The sequence below is a fragment of the Salmo trutta genome, chromosome 30 (assembly GCF_901001165.1).
Source record: "Salmo trutta chromosome 30, fSalTru1.1, whole genome shotgun sequence".
NCBI lineage: Eukaryota > Metazoa > Chordata > Actinopteri > Salmoniformes > Salmonidae > Salmo > Salmo trutta.
This window is the reverse complement of record NC_042986.1, coordinates 3,874,907-3,893,181: the sequence shown is the minus strand read 5'-3', so window position 1 is coordinate 3,893,181 and position 18,275 is coordinate 3,874,907. Positions and strand designations below refer to the sequence as shown.

Genomic DNA, 18,275 nt, shown 5'->3' with positions numbered 1-18,275 from the left:
GTTGGGTAACATATTTGTTTAGGGTGTGTTGTATGCGGTTTTCTTTTCGAGCTGTCACGTCGGCTTGGAATTTGGCAAACGCACAGACAAAACAACTACACACATACGCTCACAGATTGGCCCAGTCCATCACATTCAGCCGCAGACTTGTTGTTTTCTGCTTCTGAAAGCTTGTGGAGATGTTGTGTCACATGCTGCAATTTCACAGGAGAACAAATGAAGAGAATAGGCCTCCTAGGATGTGGCAAATGTCAGCTGTTCCACTAGGCACACCATTGTTTGTTTTCAGGTAATGGCATAATTTCTCCCTGATTTTGAGCCGTTGTCAGGATTGGGAAAGTAGAGTTGTTATCTAGAAGCCGGATGCCAGCTTTTCACCTCTGGCCCTCGAGGTGAACCTCATTGTTCGCTAGAAGTTGCATGTTGTTCAGAGATTGTGTCTTCTAATTCCTTTTAAAAGAGCCTTCACTGTCACTCTAAAAAGTTTGTTTTATCTTTTCTTCTCTCCCTCTTTTGTTCCATCCTCGTTCCCATCTCATCAGCGATTTCCGCCACCTCTCCGCCGGAGCTGACAGCGCCACAACGCTGTATTCAGTCAGTCTACGGCTGTTGCCGCGACAACAAGACGGCGGCCCTTGGTGTGGGACTCGCTGGATGCACCAGTAAGTGTGCCAACCTCTTACCTGACATTTGACCTCTCACCTATGACCACTTGTATTAAATCCATCACAAACAGCCTAGCATACATTTGCTGGAAAGGAAAACCTGCATATAAAGTGATATCTGAAGGTCTACGTATAGGGCCGGTTTCCAGGACACAGATTCAAGTCTAGTACTGGACTAAAAGCTATTTCAGTCAGTGCTGCTGAGGGGAGGACGGGTCATAATAATGGCTGGAGCGGATGGAATGGAATCAAACACGTGTTTGATACCAGTCACACCATTGCAGCCATTAAACTCCATTCCAGCCATTATTATGAGCCGTCCTCCCTTTAGCAGCCTCTACTGCTTTCAGTTGAGATATGCAATTGAATCCCGGACTAAGCTTAATCAGTTTCTGGGAAACCGTCCTTTAATGGTCCATCTGATCCCCCTCTGGCATTGACTCAGACTGGAGAGTTGTTGTTTTGATGTTGTAGCTGTGTAAAATGATCTCATTAATGAAATCATCCATTCAGTCCTATCCTTATTCTGTCCCCAGGTACGTGCCAGTGTAACCCGTATGGCTCCTACAAGGGGACATGTGACCCGGACAGCGGCCAGTGCTCCTGCAAGCCCGGCGTCGGGGGACAGAAGTGTGACCGCTGCGATCCAGGCTTCTGGAACTTCCGCGGCATCGTCACAGAGAATTTGAGCGGCTGCACACGTAAGAGACCTCCTTCTACTTCGCTGCTTTCTGTTTTCTTCACATTAACTGTCCTGATGTAGGGAACAGAAGAGTTTTGGTCCTGTGCACTGCTTCATTTGTAAATCGGGAGGTGCTGCAACAAAAAGTGAGCACGAGAGGAGGGTGACCTGGGTAGCTCTGATGTATCTTTATAATAAAGCATTGCATGCATAGCATCGCATTTGCATAGTGGTATAGAGCAGTAGAGTATAGGCGCTTACAGAAGTTTCACACATGGGGAACGTTTTTAGGAGCCTAGGGTCTGGGGAAAATGTTGCTTTTTTTTACGCATTTCATGCAACTCTGCACCATTTTACATGACTGGAGACTTTGGCAGAATCTTTAATACTGCACAAATGATCTAAATGACATTGAATCTGAGATCAATATAAACGACCTTGTCTTGAAACCATCAATAGCCTAGGTGTGTGGTGAAACACATATTGTTGGTTACAATATGGGGAAATTAAAGTTCTAAAAATGCTTTCCAGTTTCACTGACTGGCCGATGCGTTCATGCCAGAAGCCTATCTGATGTCTCTTTTTTTACTTTGTAAAACACTATTTGGACGTTGATCTAATATTTTGGTAGCCTACAGCATAGTGTTCTCTTCTCAGCAGGAGCCATTTGCTTTCCAACCTGTGTTTTCCTGTGATTGTATTTGAAATAAAGGCCTGTTTTGTCTGCATGCTGTTCACTGACAGATTTGTTGCATGTTCCCAACTGTAGGCTATGCTTTGTTATTGGGCTACACAAAATCCACAGCTATTTTTTTTCAGAAGCTATTGATAAGTTATAGGCCTTCTCATGGTGTAGTAGGCTATTCTGAATGATTTGTTTTTTTGTATTTGTTTGTTTTATTTGTTTCTGAACAGACAGTAGTGATTCTATAACTTTGGCAAATGTATTTCAATGCATCAGGGGTGCTGCGGCACCTCCAGCACCCTTCCCTCAGTTATGATTCTATCAGGAAATAAATTATTAAGTGCAACGCTGGAGAGATGAGAGTTGCAGGCTCATGTCTATCAGAGCAGAGAGAGGGAGAGAGATCATAGAAAGTGAATCTCATTCTAGTTCTGTGAGAGATACAGGCGCACTTCTCACACAGCCACGCGTTGGTCTCAAACATACACTGAGCAAAACTATAATCCCAACATGTAAAGTGTTGGTCCCATGTTGTTTCATGAGCTGAAATAAATTATCCCAGAAATGTTCCACATGCACAAAAACCTTATTTCTCTAATTTGTGCATATCCCTCTTAGTGAGAATTCTCATTTGCCAAGATAATCCATCAACCTGACTGGTATGGCATATCAGAAGCTGATTAAACCGCATGATCATTACACAGCCACCCACACAGTTGATGAAACTGTGGGTTTGCACAACCGAAGAAACAACCGAACTGTCAGAAACCATCTCAGGGAAGCTAATCTGCGTGCTCGTTGTCCTCACCAGGGTCATGACCTGACTGCAATTCGACGTCGTAACCGACTTTAGTGGGCAAATGCTCACCTTCGATGACAACTGGCACTCTGGAGTAGTGTGCTCCTCACCGGGTGAATCCTGGTTTCAACTGTTCCATGCAGATGGCAGACGGCGTGTATGGTGTTGTGTGGGGGAGCGGTCAACGTTGTGTCAACGTTGTGTACAGAGTGCCACATGGTGGGGTTATGGTATGGGCAGGCAAAAGCTGCGGACAACAAAAACAATTTGAATGCACAGAGATACCATGACGAGAATCTGAGGCCCATTGTCATGCCATTCATCAGCCGCTGTAACGTGGGTCGTCTAAAGGAGACGTGGGTCGTCTAAAGGCGCAGCGTGTATAGTGCTCATTCTTTTCTTTAATGAAAAACACTTCAACAAAACAACAAACGACCGACAACAGTTCCGTAAGGTACACTTGACTAAACGGAAAACAACTACCCACACCCACACATGAAAAACAGGCTGCCTAAGTATGGCTTCCAATCAGAGACAACGATAGACAGCTGCCTCTGATTGGAAACCATACCTGGCCAAAACATAGAAAACAAAAACATAGAAATAGAAATCTAGAACACCCCACATAGAAACAGAAAACCAAAACCACCCAAAAACACCCACCTGTCACGCCCTGACCATTCTACTGTGGAAAATGAGCTCTTACAAGGGTCAGGACGTGACAGCCGCCATCATCTCGTCTTTCAGCATGATAATGCACGGCCCCATGTCGCAAGGATCTGTACACAATTCCTGGAAACTGAAAATGTCCCAGTTCTTCCCTGGCCTTGCTCTGGATCGACATGTATGACAGCATGTTCCAGTTCATGTCAATATCCAGCAACTTCACACAGCCATTGAAGAGGTGGGACAACATTCCACAGGCCACAATCAACAGCCTGATCAAATCTATGCAAAGGAGAAGTGTCATGCTGCATGAGGCAAATGGTGGTCACACCAGATACTGACTGGTTTTCTGATCCACACCCCGACCTTTTTTTTAAGGTATGGTGCATTCGGAAAGTATTCAGACCCCTTCACTTTTTTCACATTTTGTTACATTACAGCCTTTTTCTAAAATGGATTAAATAATGTAAATATCCTCAGCAATCTACACACAATATCCCGTAATGACAAGTGAACAGTTTTTTAGAAATGTTGGAAAATGTATTACAAATAAAAAACAGAAATACCTTATTTACATAAGTATTCGAACCCTTTGCTATAAGACTCGAAATTGAGCTCAGGTGCATCCTGTATTCATTGATCATCCTTGAGATGTTTCTACAACTTCATTGGAGTCCACATGTGGTAAATTCAATTGATTGGACATGATTTAGAAAGGCACACACCTGTTTATATTAGGTCCAACAGTTGACAGTGCATGTCAGAACACAAACCAAGCCATGAGGTCGAAGGAATTTTCCGCAGAGCTCCGACACAGGATTGTGTCGAGGCACATATCTGGGGAAGGGTACCAAAAAAGGTCTGCAGCATTCAAGGTCCCCAAGAACACAGTGGCCTCCATCATTCTTAAATTGAAGAAGTTTGGTACCACCAAGACACTTCCTAGAGCTGGCCGCTCGGCCAAACTGAACAATCGGGTGAGAAGGGCTTGGTCAGGGAGTTGACCAAGAACCCGATGGTCACTCTGAGAACCATCTAGAAAGACAACCGTCTCTGTAGCACTCCACCAATCAGGCCTTTATGGTAGTGTGACCAGACGAAAGCCACTCCTCAGTAAAAGGCACATGACAGCCCGCTTGGAGTTTGCCAAAAGGCACCTAAAGACTCTCAGACGATGAGAAACAAGATTCTCTGGTCTGATGAAACCAAGCGTCACATCTGGAGGAAACTTGGCATCATCCCTACAGTGAAGCATGGTGTTGGCAGAATCATGCTGTGGGGATGTTTTTCAGCGGCAGGGACTGGGAGACTAGTCAGGATCGAGGGAAAGATGAACGGAACAAAGTACAGAGAGATCCTTAATCTTTAAGGAATACCTGGGATAGGATAAAGTAATCCTTCTAACCCCCCCCCCCCTTAAAATATTTAGATGCACTATTGTAAAGTGGTTGTTCCACTGGATATCATAAGGTGAATGCACCAATTTGTAAGTCACTCTGGATAAGAGCGTCTGCTAAATGACTTAAATGTAAATGTAATCCTTGATGAAAACCTGCTCCAGAGCACTCAGGACCTCAGACTGGGGTGAAGGTTAATCTTCCAACGGGACAACGAGACCCTAAGCACGCAGCCAAGACAATGCAGGAGTGGCTGAATGTCCTTGAGTGGCCCAGCTAGAGCCCGGACTTGAACCCGATCGAACATCTCTGGAATGACCTGAAAATAGCTGTGCAGTGACTCTCCCCAATCCAACCTGAAAAAGCTTAAGAGGATCTGCAGAGAAGAATGGGAGAAACTCCCCAAATACAGGTGTGCCAAGCTTGTAGCGTGATACCCAAGAAGACTCTATGCTGTAACTGCTGCCAAAGGTGCGTCAACAAAGTACTGAGTAAAGGGTCTGAATGCTTATGTAAATGTCAACCTGATTTTGCTTTGTCATTATGTGTGTAGATTTAATACATTTTAGGTTAAGGCTGTAACCTAACAAAATGGGGAAAAAGTCATGGGTCTGAATACTTTCCAAAGGCACGGGGGGCTATGGTCAGTCTGTTATATCTGGAATATTTCTCCTGTCTTATCTGGTGTCCTGTGTGAATTTAAGTATGCTCTCTCTAACTCTCTCTCTCTCTCTCTCTTTTTCTCTCTTTTTTTTGTCTCTCTCTGGGAGGACCTGAGCCCTAGGACCATGCCTCAGGACTACCTGGCCTGATGACTCCTTGCTGTCCCCAGTCCACCTGGTCGTACTGCTGCTCCAGTTTCAACGGTTCTGCCTATGGCTATGGAACCCTGACCTGTTTACCGGACGTGCTACCTTGTCCCAGACCTGCTGTTTTCAACTCTCTAGAGATAGCAGGAGCGGTAGAGATACTCTGAATGATCGGCTATGAAAAGCCAACTGACATTTAGTCCTGAGGTGCTGACCTGTTGCACCCTCTACTACCACTGTGATTATTATTATTTGACCCTGCTGGTCATCTATGAACATTTGAACATCTTGGCCATGTTCTGTGATAATCTCCACCCGGCACAGCCAGAAGAGGACTGGCCACCCCTCATAGCCTGGTTCCTCTCTAGGTTTCTTCCTAGGTTCCGGCCTTTCTAGGGAGTTTTTCCTAGCCACCGTGCTTCTACACCTGCATTGCTTGCTGTTTGGGGTTTTAGGCTGGGTTTCTGTGCAGCACTTTGTGACATCAGCTGATGTCAGAAGGGCTTTATAAATACATTTGATTGATTGACTGTATATGTGACCAACAGATGCATATCTGTATTTCCAGTCATGTGAAACCCATAGGTTAGGGCCTAATGAATTTATTTAAATTGACTGATTTCCTTCTATGAACTGTAAGTAAAAATATATATATATTTTTAACAGATTCTCTCCCCAATTTCATGGTATCCAATTGGTAGTTACAGTCTTGTCCCATCGCTGCAACTCCCGTACGGACTCGGGAGAGCCTAAGATCGAGAGGCCGTGCGTCCTCCGAAACACAACCCAACCAAGTTGCACTGCTTCTTGACACAATGCCCACTTAACCCGGAAGCCAGTCGCACCAATGTGTTGGAGGAAACACCATGCACCTGGCGACCGTGTCAGCGTGCACTGCGCCCAGCACGCCACAGGAGTCACTAGTGAGTGATAAGACAAGAACATCCCTGCCGGCCAAACCCTCCCCTAACCCGGACGACACTGGGCCAATTGTGCGCCGCCCTATGGGTCTCCCGGTCGTGGCCGGCTGCGACAGAGCCTGGACTCGAACCCAGAATCTCTAGTGGCAGAGCTAGTACTGTGATGCAGTGGTCCACTCGGGAAGCCTCTTCAGTAAATGTTTTGAAATTGTTCCATGTTGCGTTTATATTTTGGTTCAGTGTTGGTTGCAGTGTTGCGCAAACCATAAGCCGGAATCAACTCTTAGAATATTGAGGAAACTCAAATTAACTTTGAACGCTTTTATCAACATGTTTACATTGCAAAAAGTTACAATTATTTTTCAAGCCACGAAAGGTACCGGATCTGGCCAAATAGGATCCTTAATGAAACAGTCCAAAACGGTGAGGTGCTGGATCCTCTTCCGGCAAGATCCAGCTCAAATGAAGCAATGTTCCTGTGTCGTACAGTTACAAGACTATGGTGCTTGTAATTCAAGGATCATTGGCTCCCGCTGCGGCCAGCAATACATAAATGTGTGCATGCCCTTCTGTAAGACGCTTTGGATAAAAGCTGCTTCTTAATGGCATATATTATATGTTATATTAGTTAAGTGTAGCACTTGGCTGTAAAGAGATTAAGTTGAAAAATGAATGCTTATTGTTGCAGCCAAGGAGGTCATAGGAAGAAAAATGACTAGATTTACATAATATAACCTCTTGAAAGAAAAAAACAGAGACCCAAGAATCAGAGTTTTGTCAAAGCTGTCACACAACTGCACTTGACATTGACTCAATTCCTTTGTGTGGCTGTGTGTCCATAATCCTTTTTGAATACTATCCTACTTGTGAAAAGAGTTCTTGGCAATACAGTAGAAGACCCGCTGAGCTATTTAGTCCACAGCAGGAGCTTTTATCCGTCTCCGCTGTAGCCTGACCTGTGAGGTTTACCCACGGACAAGCGAACAGTACACACATCAGTACAGAGTTCAGCAGGGGGGAAAACATTGATTCCAGGAACATGATGGGGTTTGATGGGGTTGATGTTGTTCCTTGGGGCCTGGAGGCGCTCTGTGATCTTATTGGCCCATCTACCCTCTTGCCTCAGGACTCTGGCTGGCCTCTGCCTGAACTATCCCTGACTCCAGTCCCCGACACCGAGGCGCTAAGATTTACATCAACCTAGGGGTCACTTCTGAGGCGGCCTGAGTGTGTGTGTGTGTGAGGGGCTGGTTTCTATGACATAGATTAAGTCTAGTTCTGAACTGAAAAGCCCAATAGAATAAAATCTTGAGGAGTTTTAGGGAAAGAGTTAAGCTGGATAATCAATATTCTTTATATTGCATTGTGGTGAACAGGTGGATTGTTATTCACTGTATGTCATTAAGTACCACTTACCCTTTTGTTTCCATCTCTCTCCCTGTCTCTCTTCCTCCATTCCCTCCTTCTCCCTATTTATATCTCCCTTCCTCTCTTTCTTTCTCTCCCTCGGTGTTCCAGCGTGTAACTGCGACGCAGTGGGCTCGGTGAGGGACGACTGCGAGCAGATGTCAGGTCTGTGCTCCTGCAAGACTGGAGTGAAAGGCATGAAATGCAATGTGTGCCCCGATGGCAGTAAGATGGGCAGAAGCGGCTGCGACACAGGTACGGGGAGCCCCTGCTGACTGACGTGCGCCACCTGCTAACTCACCGTGCCACCGACAGAGCATGGCAACCCCTCGGCTCTCGTCTCGTCCCTGTAACTCCTCTCATCCAGGGAGCGGCCCTGCAGAAGTGAAATCATGAACTCAATGGCTTTTTCTCTAAGCCACCTGTTTTATCAGCATTAAGAAGTAGCAGAAACTGAAGCGGCTGAAGTACAATAAAAATCAAATCAAATTGTATTAGTCACATGCGCCGAATACAACAGGTGTAGACCTTACAGTGAAATGCTTACTTACGAGCCCCTAACCAACAATGCAGTAAAACATTTTTTTTTACAAATGAATAAATAAAATGAACAAGTAATTAAAAAGCAGCAGTAAAATAACAATAGTGAGACTATATACAGGGGGGTACCGGTACAGAGTCAATGTGCGGGGGCACGGGTTAGTCTAGGTAATTGAGGTAATATGTACATGTAGGTAGAGTTATTAAAGTGACTATGCATAGATGATGACAACAGAGAGTAGCAGCGGAGTAAAATAGGGAGGGGGGAGGCAATGCAAATAGTCTTGGTAGCCATTTGATTAGATGTTTAGGAGTCTGAATGTTATGGCTTGGGGGTAGAAGCTGTTTAGAAGCCTCTTGGACCTAGACTTGGCGCTCCGGTACCGCTTGCCGTGCAGTAGCAGAGAGAACAGTCTATGACTAGGGTGGCTGGAGACTTTGACAACAATGGCTGCTGTTGTAGCTGTAATTTTTCATTCTGTTATTTGAAGAAAAAACAAATCAGAATGGGAAATATCATGTTAAGCACTAATACTCAGTTTATTAAGTACACAACCCCATTCACAAAAATGGTTTGCTCCTACAGACATTGAGTCAGGTGCGCCGGTTCCAGTACCTCAGAAACGTCCGTCCTCCTGGGTTTTTCACGCACGACAGTGCGGGTTTTATTTTTTTTATCCTTTTTTCTCCCCAATTTCATGGTATCCAGTTTGTAGTTACAGTCTTGTCCCATCCCTGCAACTCCCGTACGGACTCAGGAGAGGCAAAGGTCGAGAGCCATGCGTCCTCCGAAACACAACCCAGCCAAGCTGCACTGCTTCTTGACACAATGCCCGCTTAACACGGAAGCCAGCCGCACCAATGTGTCAGAGGAAACACCATACACCTGGCGACCGTGTCAGTGTGCATTGCGCCCGGCCTGCCACAGGAGTCGCTAGTGCGCGATGGGACAAGAACATCCCTGCCCGCCAAACCCTCCCCTAACCCGGACGACGCTGGGCCAATTGTGCGCTGCCCCTTGGGTCTCCCGGTCACGGCTGGCTGCGACAGATCCTGGACTCGAACCAGGATCTCTAGTGGCACAGCTAGCACTGCGATGCAGTGCCTTATACCACTGTGCCACTCGGGAGGCCCCAGTGTCTAGGGTTTACAGAAAAAGGTAGGACAAACAAAAAAACATCCAGTCAGCGGCAGTCCTGTGGGTGAAAACAGCTCATTGATGAGAGAGGTAGATGAAGAATGGCAAGAATCGTGCAAGCTAACAGGCAGGTCACAAACAGGTAAATAAGGGTGCAGTACAACAGTGGTGTGCAGAACAGCATCTCGGAACGCACAACTCGTCGGTCCTTGTCACGGATGGGCTATAATGCAGCAGAGGTTTCCACCCCTGTCAGCTAAAAAGCAGAAGAAGCGGCTCCAGTGGGCACAAGATCTGTCACGTCCTGACCCTAGTGAGATGTCATTTTCTATAGTAGAATAGGGCAGGGTGTGACAGGGGGTGTTTTGGGTTGTTCTATGTTTTCTATTTCTATGTTTAGTTCTAGTTTTTTATTTCTATGTTGGGATTGTTTGGGGTTGATCTCTAATTGGAGGCAGCTGATCCTCATTGCCTCTGATTAGAGTTCATATTTAAGTAGGGGTTTTTCTCATTGTTGTTTGTGGGTTATTATCTTTTGAGTAGTGTGTTCTACTCTCTGCGTCACAGTTTGTTGTTTTTGTATATTCAAGTATTTAAGTGTATTGCATTCAGTTTCACGTTTAATAAATATGTGGAACTACGAACACGCTGCATTTTGGTCCGCTCCTTCAAACAGCCGTGACAGAATAACCCACCACCAAAGGACCAAGCAGCGTGGAAAGGAGCAGCAGGAGAGATGGACATGGGAGGAAATTCTGGACGGGAAAGGACCCTGGAGTCAGGCTGGGGAATATCGCCGACCAAAGGAGGAACTTGAGGCAGCGAAGGCAGAGCGGCGTTACTATGAGGCGCTTTACAAGCCACGACGCAAGTGCGAGAGGCAGCCACCCCAAAAATGTGAGTGGGGGGGGCACACGGAGAGATTGGCGGAGTCAGGTTTGAGACCTGAGCCAACTACCCATGCTTACTGTGGGGAGCAAGTGACGGGGCAGGCACCGTGTTGTGCGGTGATGCGCACTGTGTCGTGAGGGCGCCTTCACAGGCCGGTGCGATCTGTGCCCGCACCCTGCAGTTGTCGAGCTGAGTTGAGCATCCAGCCAGGGCGTGTTGTGCAAGCCATACGCTTCAGACCTCCAGTGCGCATCCGCGGCCCAGTACGTCCTGTGCCTGCTCCTCGCACTCTCCCTCCAGTGCGCCTCCATAGTCCAGTACGTCCTGTGCCTGCTCCTCGCACTATTCCTCCAGGGCGCAGCCATAACCCGGTACAGCCAGTGCCTGCTGTGAGCACTCGGCCCTTAGTGCGTCTCCCCAGTCCGGTGAGACCGATTCCTGCTCCTCGCACTCTCCCTCCAGTGCGCCTCCATAACCCAGTACGTCCTGTGCCTGCTCCCCGCACTCGACCTGAGGTGCGTGTTACCAGTCTGGTGCCACCTATGCCAGTCCCACGAATCGGACCTCAAGTGCCCATCCCTAGTCCGGAGCCTCCAGTGCGCATCCCTAGTCCGGAGCCTCCAGCGACGCTCCTCAGCCCGGAGCCTCCAGCGACGCTCCTCAGCCCGGAGCCTCCAGCGACGCTCCTCAGCCCGGAGCCTCCAGTGACGGTCTGCAGCCCAGAGCCTTCAGCGGTGGTCTGCAACCCAGAGCCTTCAGCGGCGGCCTGCAACCCAGAGCCTTCAGCGGCGGTTGGCAATCCGAAGCCTCCGGCGATGATCCATGGTCTGGTTCCTCCGGACATACAGAAGCGGGGGGATCAGCGGGCGGTGGGGGTACTACGCCCGGAACCAGAGCCGCCGCCATAGACATTAGTCACCCACCCTACCCTCCCTTTGTGTTTTGTGGTTGTTTTTTTTGTTTTGTTTTTTGCATTTGGAGTCTGCACCTTTGGGGGGGGGTACTGTCACGTCCTGACCCTCGTAAGATGTAATTTTCTATTGTAGAATAGGGCAGGGCGTGACAGGGGGTGTTTTGGGTTGTTCTATGTTTTCTATTTCTATGTTTAGTTCTAGTTTTCTATTTATATGTTGGGATTGTTTAGGGTTGATCTCTAATTGGAGGCAGCTGATCCTCATTGCCTCTGGTTAGAGATCATATTTAAGTAGGGTTTTTTCTCATTGTTGTTTGTGGGTTATTATCTTTTGAGTATTGTGTTTTCCTCTCTGCGTCACGGTTTGTTGTTTTTGTATATTCAAGTATTTAAGTGTATTGCATTCAGTTTCACATTTAATAAATATGTGGAACTACGAACACGCTGCATTTTGGTCCGCTCCTTCAAACAGCCGTGACAAGATCGCCAACACTGGACAATTTAGGAGTGAAAAAACATTGCCTGGTCTGACGAATCCCAGTTCCTGTTGTGTCATGCTGATGGCAGAGTCAGAATTTGGTGTAAGCAGCATGAGTCCATGGCTCCATCCTGCCTGATGTACAGGCTGGTGGTTACAATGGTGTGAGGAATGTTTTCCTGGCACACGTTAGGTCTCTTGATATGAAATGAGCAATGTTTGAATGCCACACTTTGTAGAATCCATTCCCCAAATAATTCAGGCTGTTCTGAAATCAAAGGGGAGTCCGACTTGGTACTAGATGGGTGTACTTAATACAATATTTGGGAAATGTATCCATTAATTTAGCCCTCCATTCTAATGTCTGGATGAATGGCAATCTAACCTAATGAATACACACAACTCCAGTTGATGAGAGGGAAGGTAAGCTCCCGCTGTGTTATCCGGGCACTGTCTCGTTAAGACCCACCGGCAGCTATTGACAGGAAGTCAAGTGCTTAATGAAGTTAATAGTCCCAGCACAAAGTGGGGTGGGGGGGGCAGCACATGAAAGCCGAGAGGAGGCTCTCTGCACCACGGTAAGGTCAGCGCAGAGAGGAGAGCCCACACTTGATGCCTCAGGGGTTCATGGCAATGATTCTTAGCACAAGCCCCTGTTGTTACTGCTGAGGCAAACCAGTGGTTGCTTCAAACAGGTTCCTTGGTCAAAGTACCAGTGATCAGTGCTGTGTAGGCGCCTGAACCAAAAAACATGACAGAATGAGATAAAATCCTTTTTTTATTGTCTTGAAAAGAGTCCACATATTTACTTTATACTAAAGATTCATTATTAATATAATCGCGTATGGAAAGCATAACAATATTTCATCTGCATAACCTACTCATGTTTCTATACAGTGAACTCCAAGAGTATTGGGACAGTGACAAATGTTTTGTTGTTTTGGCTCTGTACTCCAGCACTGGATTTGGCTGTAAGTGAGAAAGTTACAGACACAGAAATATCATTCCCCCAAGACATGCTAACTTTTCACACGGGAGTTTAGCATTTTATATCATACAGGGGAGGTTAGCATTTTATATCGTACCCCAAAAACATGCTAACTTTTCACAGGGGAGGTTAGCATTTTATATCATACCCCAAAGACATGCTAACTTGTCACAGGGGAGGTTAGCATTTTATCATACCCCAAAGACATGCTAACTTTTCACAGGGGAGGTTAGCATTTTATATCATACCCCCAAGACATGCTAACTTTTCACAGGGGAGGTTAGCATTTTATATCATACAGGGGAGGTTAGCATTTTATATCGTACCCCAAAAACATGCTAACTTTTCACAGGGGAGGTTAGCATTTTATATCATACCCCAAAGACATGCTAACTTGTCACAGGGGAGGTTAGCATTTTATATCATACCCCCAAGACATGCTAACTTTTCACAGGGGAGGTTAGCATTCTATATCATACCCCAAAGACATGCTAACTTTTCACAGGGGAGGTTAGCATTTTATATCATACCCCCAAGACATGCTAACTTTTCAGAGGGGAGGTTAGCATTTTATATCATACCCCCAAGACATGCTAACTTTTTACAGGGGAGGTTAGCATTTTATATCATACCCCCAAGACATGCTAACTTTTCACAGGAGAGGTTAGCATTTTATATCATACCCCCAAGACATGCTAACTTTTCACAGGGGAGGTTAGCATTTTTGGGGGGGTATGACATTTGTGCGTATGCAACTTTCTCACTCATCATTATTGATGATTCATTCAGGACTATCCGTGATCATGGTAGATCCACATTAATGCATATTCTATTCTTATTTACAATAAAAGTGACTCCAAATTGACACAATACATAATTCATTTGTATTGGGCACAAAATAATCTGAAACACAACCAAAACAAACTGCATCCAACAAATGTGTAAAAAGTCACAAGCTTGATGTAGTCATTACGTGCTATGAATATTGGACCAAATAATTTTTTTTTACTACTTTAATAAACATATAACTGAATTTGCCCCAATACTTTTGGTCCTCTGAAATGGGGGTACTATGTACAAAAAGTGCTGTAATTGCTAATGAAAATACCCTCAAATTAAAGCTGATAGTCTGCACCTTAACCTCATAGTCATTGTATCACTTCAAATCCAAAGGGCTGAAGTACAGAGCCAAAACAACAACAGTTGTCCCATTATTTTTGGACCTCCCTGTATGTGGAAGTAGTACTATGCATATAAATTATTATGGTGATTATCAACTAGGGTTCAGAGCAGTTCAAAGTACCAAGCTCACATGCTAATGTCAGCATCATGATTTGGACCAGGAATACACATTCATATGATGGACAGTGATGGTATCCATTGACCCATGAGTTGATTTTAACCCCTTCATTCCCATCCCAGGTGCTGATGCCCCAACCTCATGTAATGAGCTGGACTGCAAGTTTGGCGCGTCTTGTGTTGAGGTCAATGGCCAAGCCTACTGTGAATGCCCCTCGTCCGACTGTGACGAGAAGAACAAGACCAAGGTGAGCCTTTACATTATCTTCTCTATGACCCATCAGTCTATACTGTCAGAAATTCATCACAGAATCCAGAACACTTTATCTGGAACTGCTGAGATTGTGATCGGCCTAAAGTGGTCAGTAGTAATCAGGCATAGAGTTAACAAGTTGTGATCCTAGCCTGTTTCCATTTTTTTTCCTGAGCAGGTGTGTGGCTCTGATGGGGTGACCTACGCTGACCAGTGCCAGCTGAGCACCATTTCCTGTAGGCGGGACAAGCACATCAGAGTGGAACACTTTGGCCAGTGCACAGGTGAGCTCTGTCTGGCCTCCATACATCATACTAGGGGATGTCCAACTCCTGTTGTCAGGCCCATATCAAAAGATAATGAATAACGCCACAGGCGTTGGAAAGACCAACTGTCCTCTCTCTCTCCTTGTCAAAGCCAAGAGACTAGGGTATGGGTTGTGTCCTCTTTGTGGTTGGTGCAGTATTGCTTCACTGTGTCTTTCACCAAGGTTTGTCTTTGGATAGCCTCCATGGCTATACTTTAAAGTATACACATTTTACTTTACACATTACCGTAATAAACCGTTTTTGAAACTGACTGTACTAGATATCGTCAAGTGTTTGTATTTTAGTGTATGTGGGCTCTATATGTGCCAAGAATTTGCAGTAAAGCACAAGTTTTCTTGTGGAAATAACGACCAGCTGGCATGTTGTCAACATACCTGTGAGCGCACACGACGACAGCTGAGGGTCTTTACCATCATCCTCCCTGCTTCGGATGGCTGACAGAGAGGAGCGAGGAAGAGGAAAAACTATTTCTTGGGAGAGAAACGGGGCCCAAGATGCTCCCCTGGAGATAGAGAAACTACCGTTTGGCTGCAGCCTGAGCCACTGAATCACCCATAAAGGGTTGACATTTTACTGTTTGATTCCCTGCACCCCTGTGCGGATTAGGGAGGTTTAGCTCCCAAATTCTCAGTGGGCAATCCCCTTCGCAGCTTTTAACTGGATGAGTGCACCACTGTTCAGCTATCAGAGGGGCGATTGGCAAGATGCTTGAGGGTGGGGGGAAGAGTAAACCTTCTGATACCTGGTTTGGAATAGAGGTTGTGGGTAGAATGGGTCAAAAAAGTTGGACCCATTCAGAAATGGATGCGTGGCGTTCCCACCTGACCCGATATGCATAAATTAATATTTTTTATAAAAGGAGAACTGTTCCAAATGGACCCGAGGACAGTCAAATCCCGTTCCGAAAAGGCCCGTGGAAATACGAACCTCAATGGACCCGTGCTGGTTTGGATCCGAGAGACCCGTTCAGATCCGAGAGTTGAAAGACAGAGTGAAAGAAACCTCAATAAACGAGCGATAGGCTATTGGCCAAATGATCCATAGTTACGTTTCCTTAAAAACGGTGTGAAACAAATTACAACTTCATAGCCAATTACTTGGTTTTTACTTTCCTAAAACAGTAATTGTCCACCTCACGGTTCAGCTGTCGGAGATTTGAGCACTGAACACTGATTGACAATAAATGTCATATGCTGTTGTGCAAATGGAATAGACAACAGGTGGAAATTATAGGCAATTAGCAAGACACCCCCAATAAAGGAGTGGTTCTGCAGGTGGGGACCACAGACCACTTCTCAGTTCCTATGCTTCCTGGCTCATGTTTTGGTCACTTTTGAATGCTGGCGGTGCTTTCACTCTAGTGGTAGCATGAAACGGAGTCTACAACCCACACAAGTGGCTCAGGTAGTGCAGCTCATCCAGGATGGCACATCAATGCGAGCTGTGGCAAGAAGGTTTGCTGTGTCTGTCAGTGTAGTGTCCAGAGCATGGAGGCGCTACCAGGAGACAGGCCAGTACATCAGGATACGTGGAGGAGGCCGTAGGAGGGCAACAACCCAGCAGCAGGACCGCTACCTCCGCCTTTTGCAGGGCTCTGGCAGGAGCACTGCCAGAGCCCTGCAAAATGACCTCCAGCAGGCCACAAATGTGCATGTGTCTGCTCAAACGGTCAGAAACAGACTCCATGAGGGTGGTATGAGGGCACGACGTCCACAGGTGGGGGTTGGCTTACAGCCCAACACCGTGCAGGACGTTTGGCATTTGCCAGAGAACACCAAGATTGGCAAATCAGTTCCTGCAAGAGGAAGGCATTGATGCTATGGACTGTCCCGCTCGTTCCCCAGACCTGAATCCAATTGAGCACATCTGGGACATCATGTCTCGCTCCATCCACCAACGCCACGTTGCACCACAGACTGTCCAGGAGTTGGCGGATCCTTTAGTCCAGGTCTGGGAGGAGATCCCTCAGGAGACCATCCGCCACCTCATCAGGAGCATGCCCAGGCGTTGTAGGGAGGTCATACAGGCACGTGGAGGCCACACACACTACTGAGCCTCATTTTGACTTGTTTTAAGGACATTACATCAAAGTTGGATCAGCCTGTAGTGTGGTTTTCCACTTTAATTTTGAGTGTGACTCCAAATCCAGACCTCCATGGGTTGATAAATTGGATTTCCATTGATTATTTTTGTGTGATTTTGTTGTCAGCACATTCAACTATGTAAAGAAAAAAGTATTTAATAAGATTATTTCATTCATTCAGATCTAAGATGTGTTATTTTAGTGTTCCCTTTATTTTTTGAGCAGTGTATATATATACACACCCACAGTGTGTACAGTGCATTCGGAAAGTATTCAGACCCCTTGACTTTTTCCACATTTTGTTACGTTACAGCCTTATTCTAAAATGAATTAAATAGTTTTTTCCCTCATCAATCTACACACAATACCCCATAACAGGTTTTTAGAAATGTTTGCAAATGTATTAAAAATAAAAAACTGAATTCACATTTACATAAGTATTCAGACCCTCGAGTCTTCTTGGACAGCTATTTTCAGGTCTCTCCAGAGATGTTAGATCGGGTTCAAGTCCGGGCTTTCACTGGGCCACCCAGAAAAATTACAAACATAGTCTGGGACAGTTGTGAGATGCGATATATCTCAAATCGATACAACCACTAGCATCAACAAAAACGTTTTTACACAATGTGGCTGACGAACCAGATCAGAACGTTTAGCTTAAAATGTTGATAAACTATTAGGCTATTTCTTTACATTATAAGCGTAGCAATGCACACGGCAGTAGGCTATAAGGGCGAATGTTCCATTAGTGGGAAAACACTATTATTAAAAGTGACCGCAAATGTGATTATGCTTTTATTATAAAGGTGCATTTTTATGGTGAAATGGGTCTTCCCCAAACTTGAAACTCACACGCTGCTTTATGTATGCCAGTTAGGTTCTACACCCCTTGTAAAGCAGATTAATGTGCTTAATTTGAAGAAGTTATTTGGCCACTTTAGTTGTGAATCAAACCTTATCAAAACATATAGGCCTATGGGCTAGGCTACATGAAGTGTGCGACAATGATTTTTTTTAAAAGTCAACAAAAAATGCATTATTTCTTGCCTGACGCTGGGCATCATTCACATGTGATAATATATCATTCACAAGTGATAGGCTAATATTGTCACCCTTCAGACTATTATTGTTTTAATCTTGTCTTTACATATACTAAATAATATACAGTACCAAACAAAAGTTTGGACACCCCTACTTATTCCTGGGTTTTTCTTTATTTTTACTATTTTCTACATTGTAGATAATAGTGAAGAAATCAAAACTATGAAATAACACATGGAATTATTTAGTAACCAAAAAAGTGTTAAACAAATCAAAATATATTTGAGATTCT

The 18,275-nt window shown here is 45.4% G+C and overlaps 1 protein-coding gene across 4 annotated transcripts in view; it reads left to right on the top strand.

The window, feature by feature from the left end:
* LOC115168970 (agrin) overlaps positions 1-18,275 on the top strand; it is a 404,724-nt gene that overhangs the window by 302,542 nt on the left and 83,907 nt on the right. For all 4 annotated transcript variants that reach the window (XM_029724547.1, XM_029724548.1, XM_029724550.1 and 1 more), the window contains 5 exons: positions 543-662; positions 1,202-1,366; positions 8,142-8,285; positions 14,401-14,525; positions 14,709-14,814. In XM_029724547.1, the coding sequence (XP_029580407.1) occupies positions 543-662; positions 1,202-1,366; positions 8,142-8,285; positions 14,401-14,525; positions 14,709-14,814 (660 nt within the window). The remainder of the gene's footprint in view (positions 1-542; positions 663-1,201; positions 1,367-8,141; positions 8,286-14,400; positions 14,526-14,708; positions 14,815-18,275) is intronic.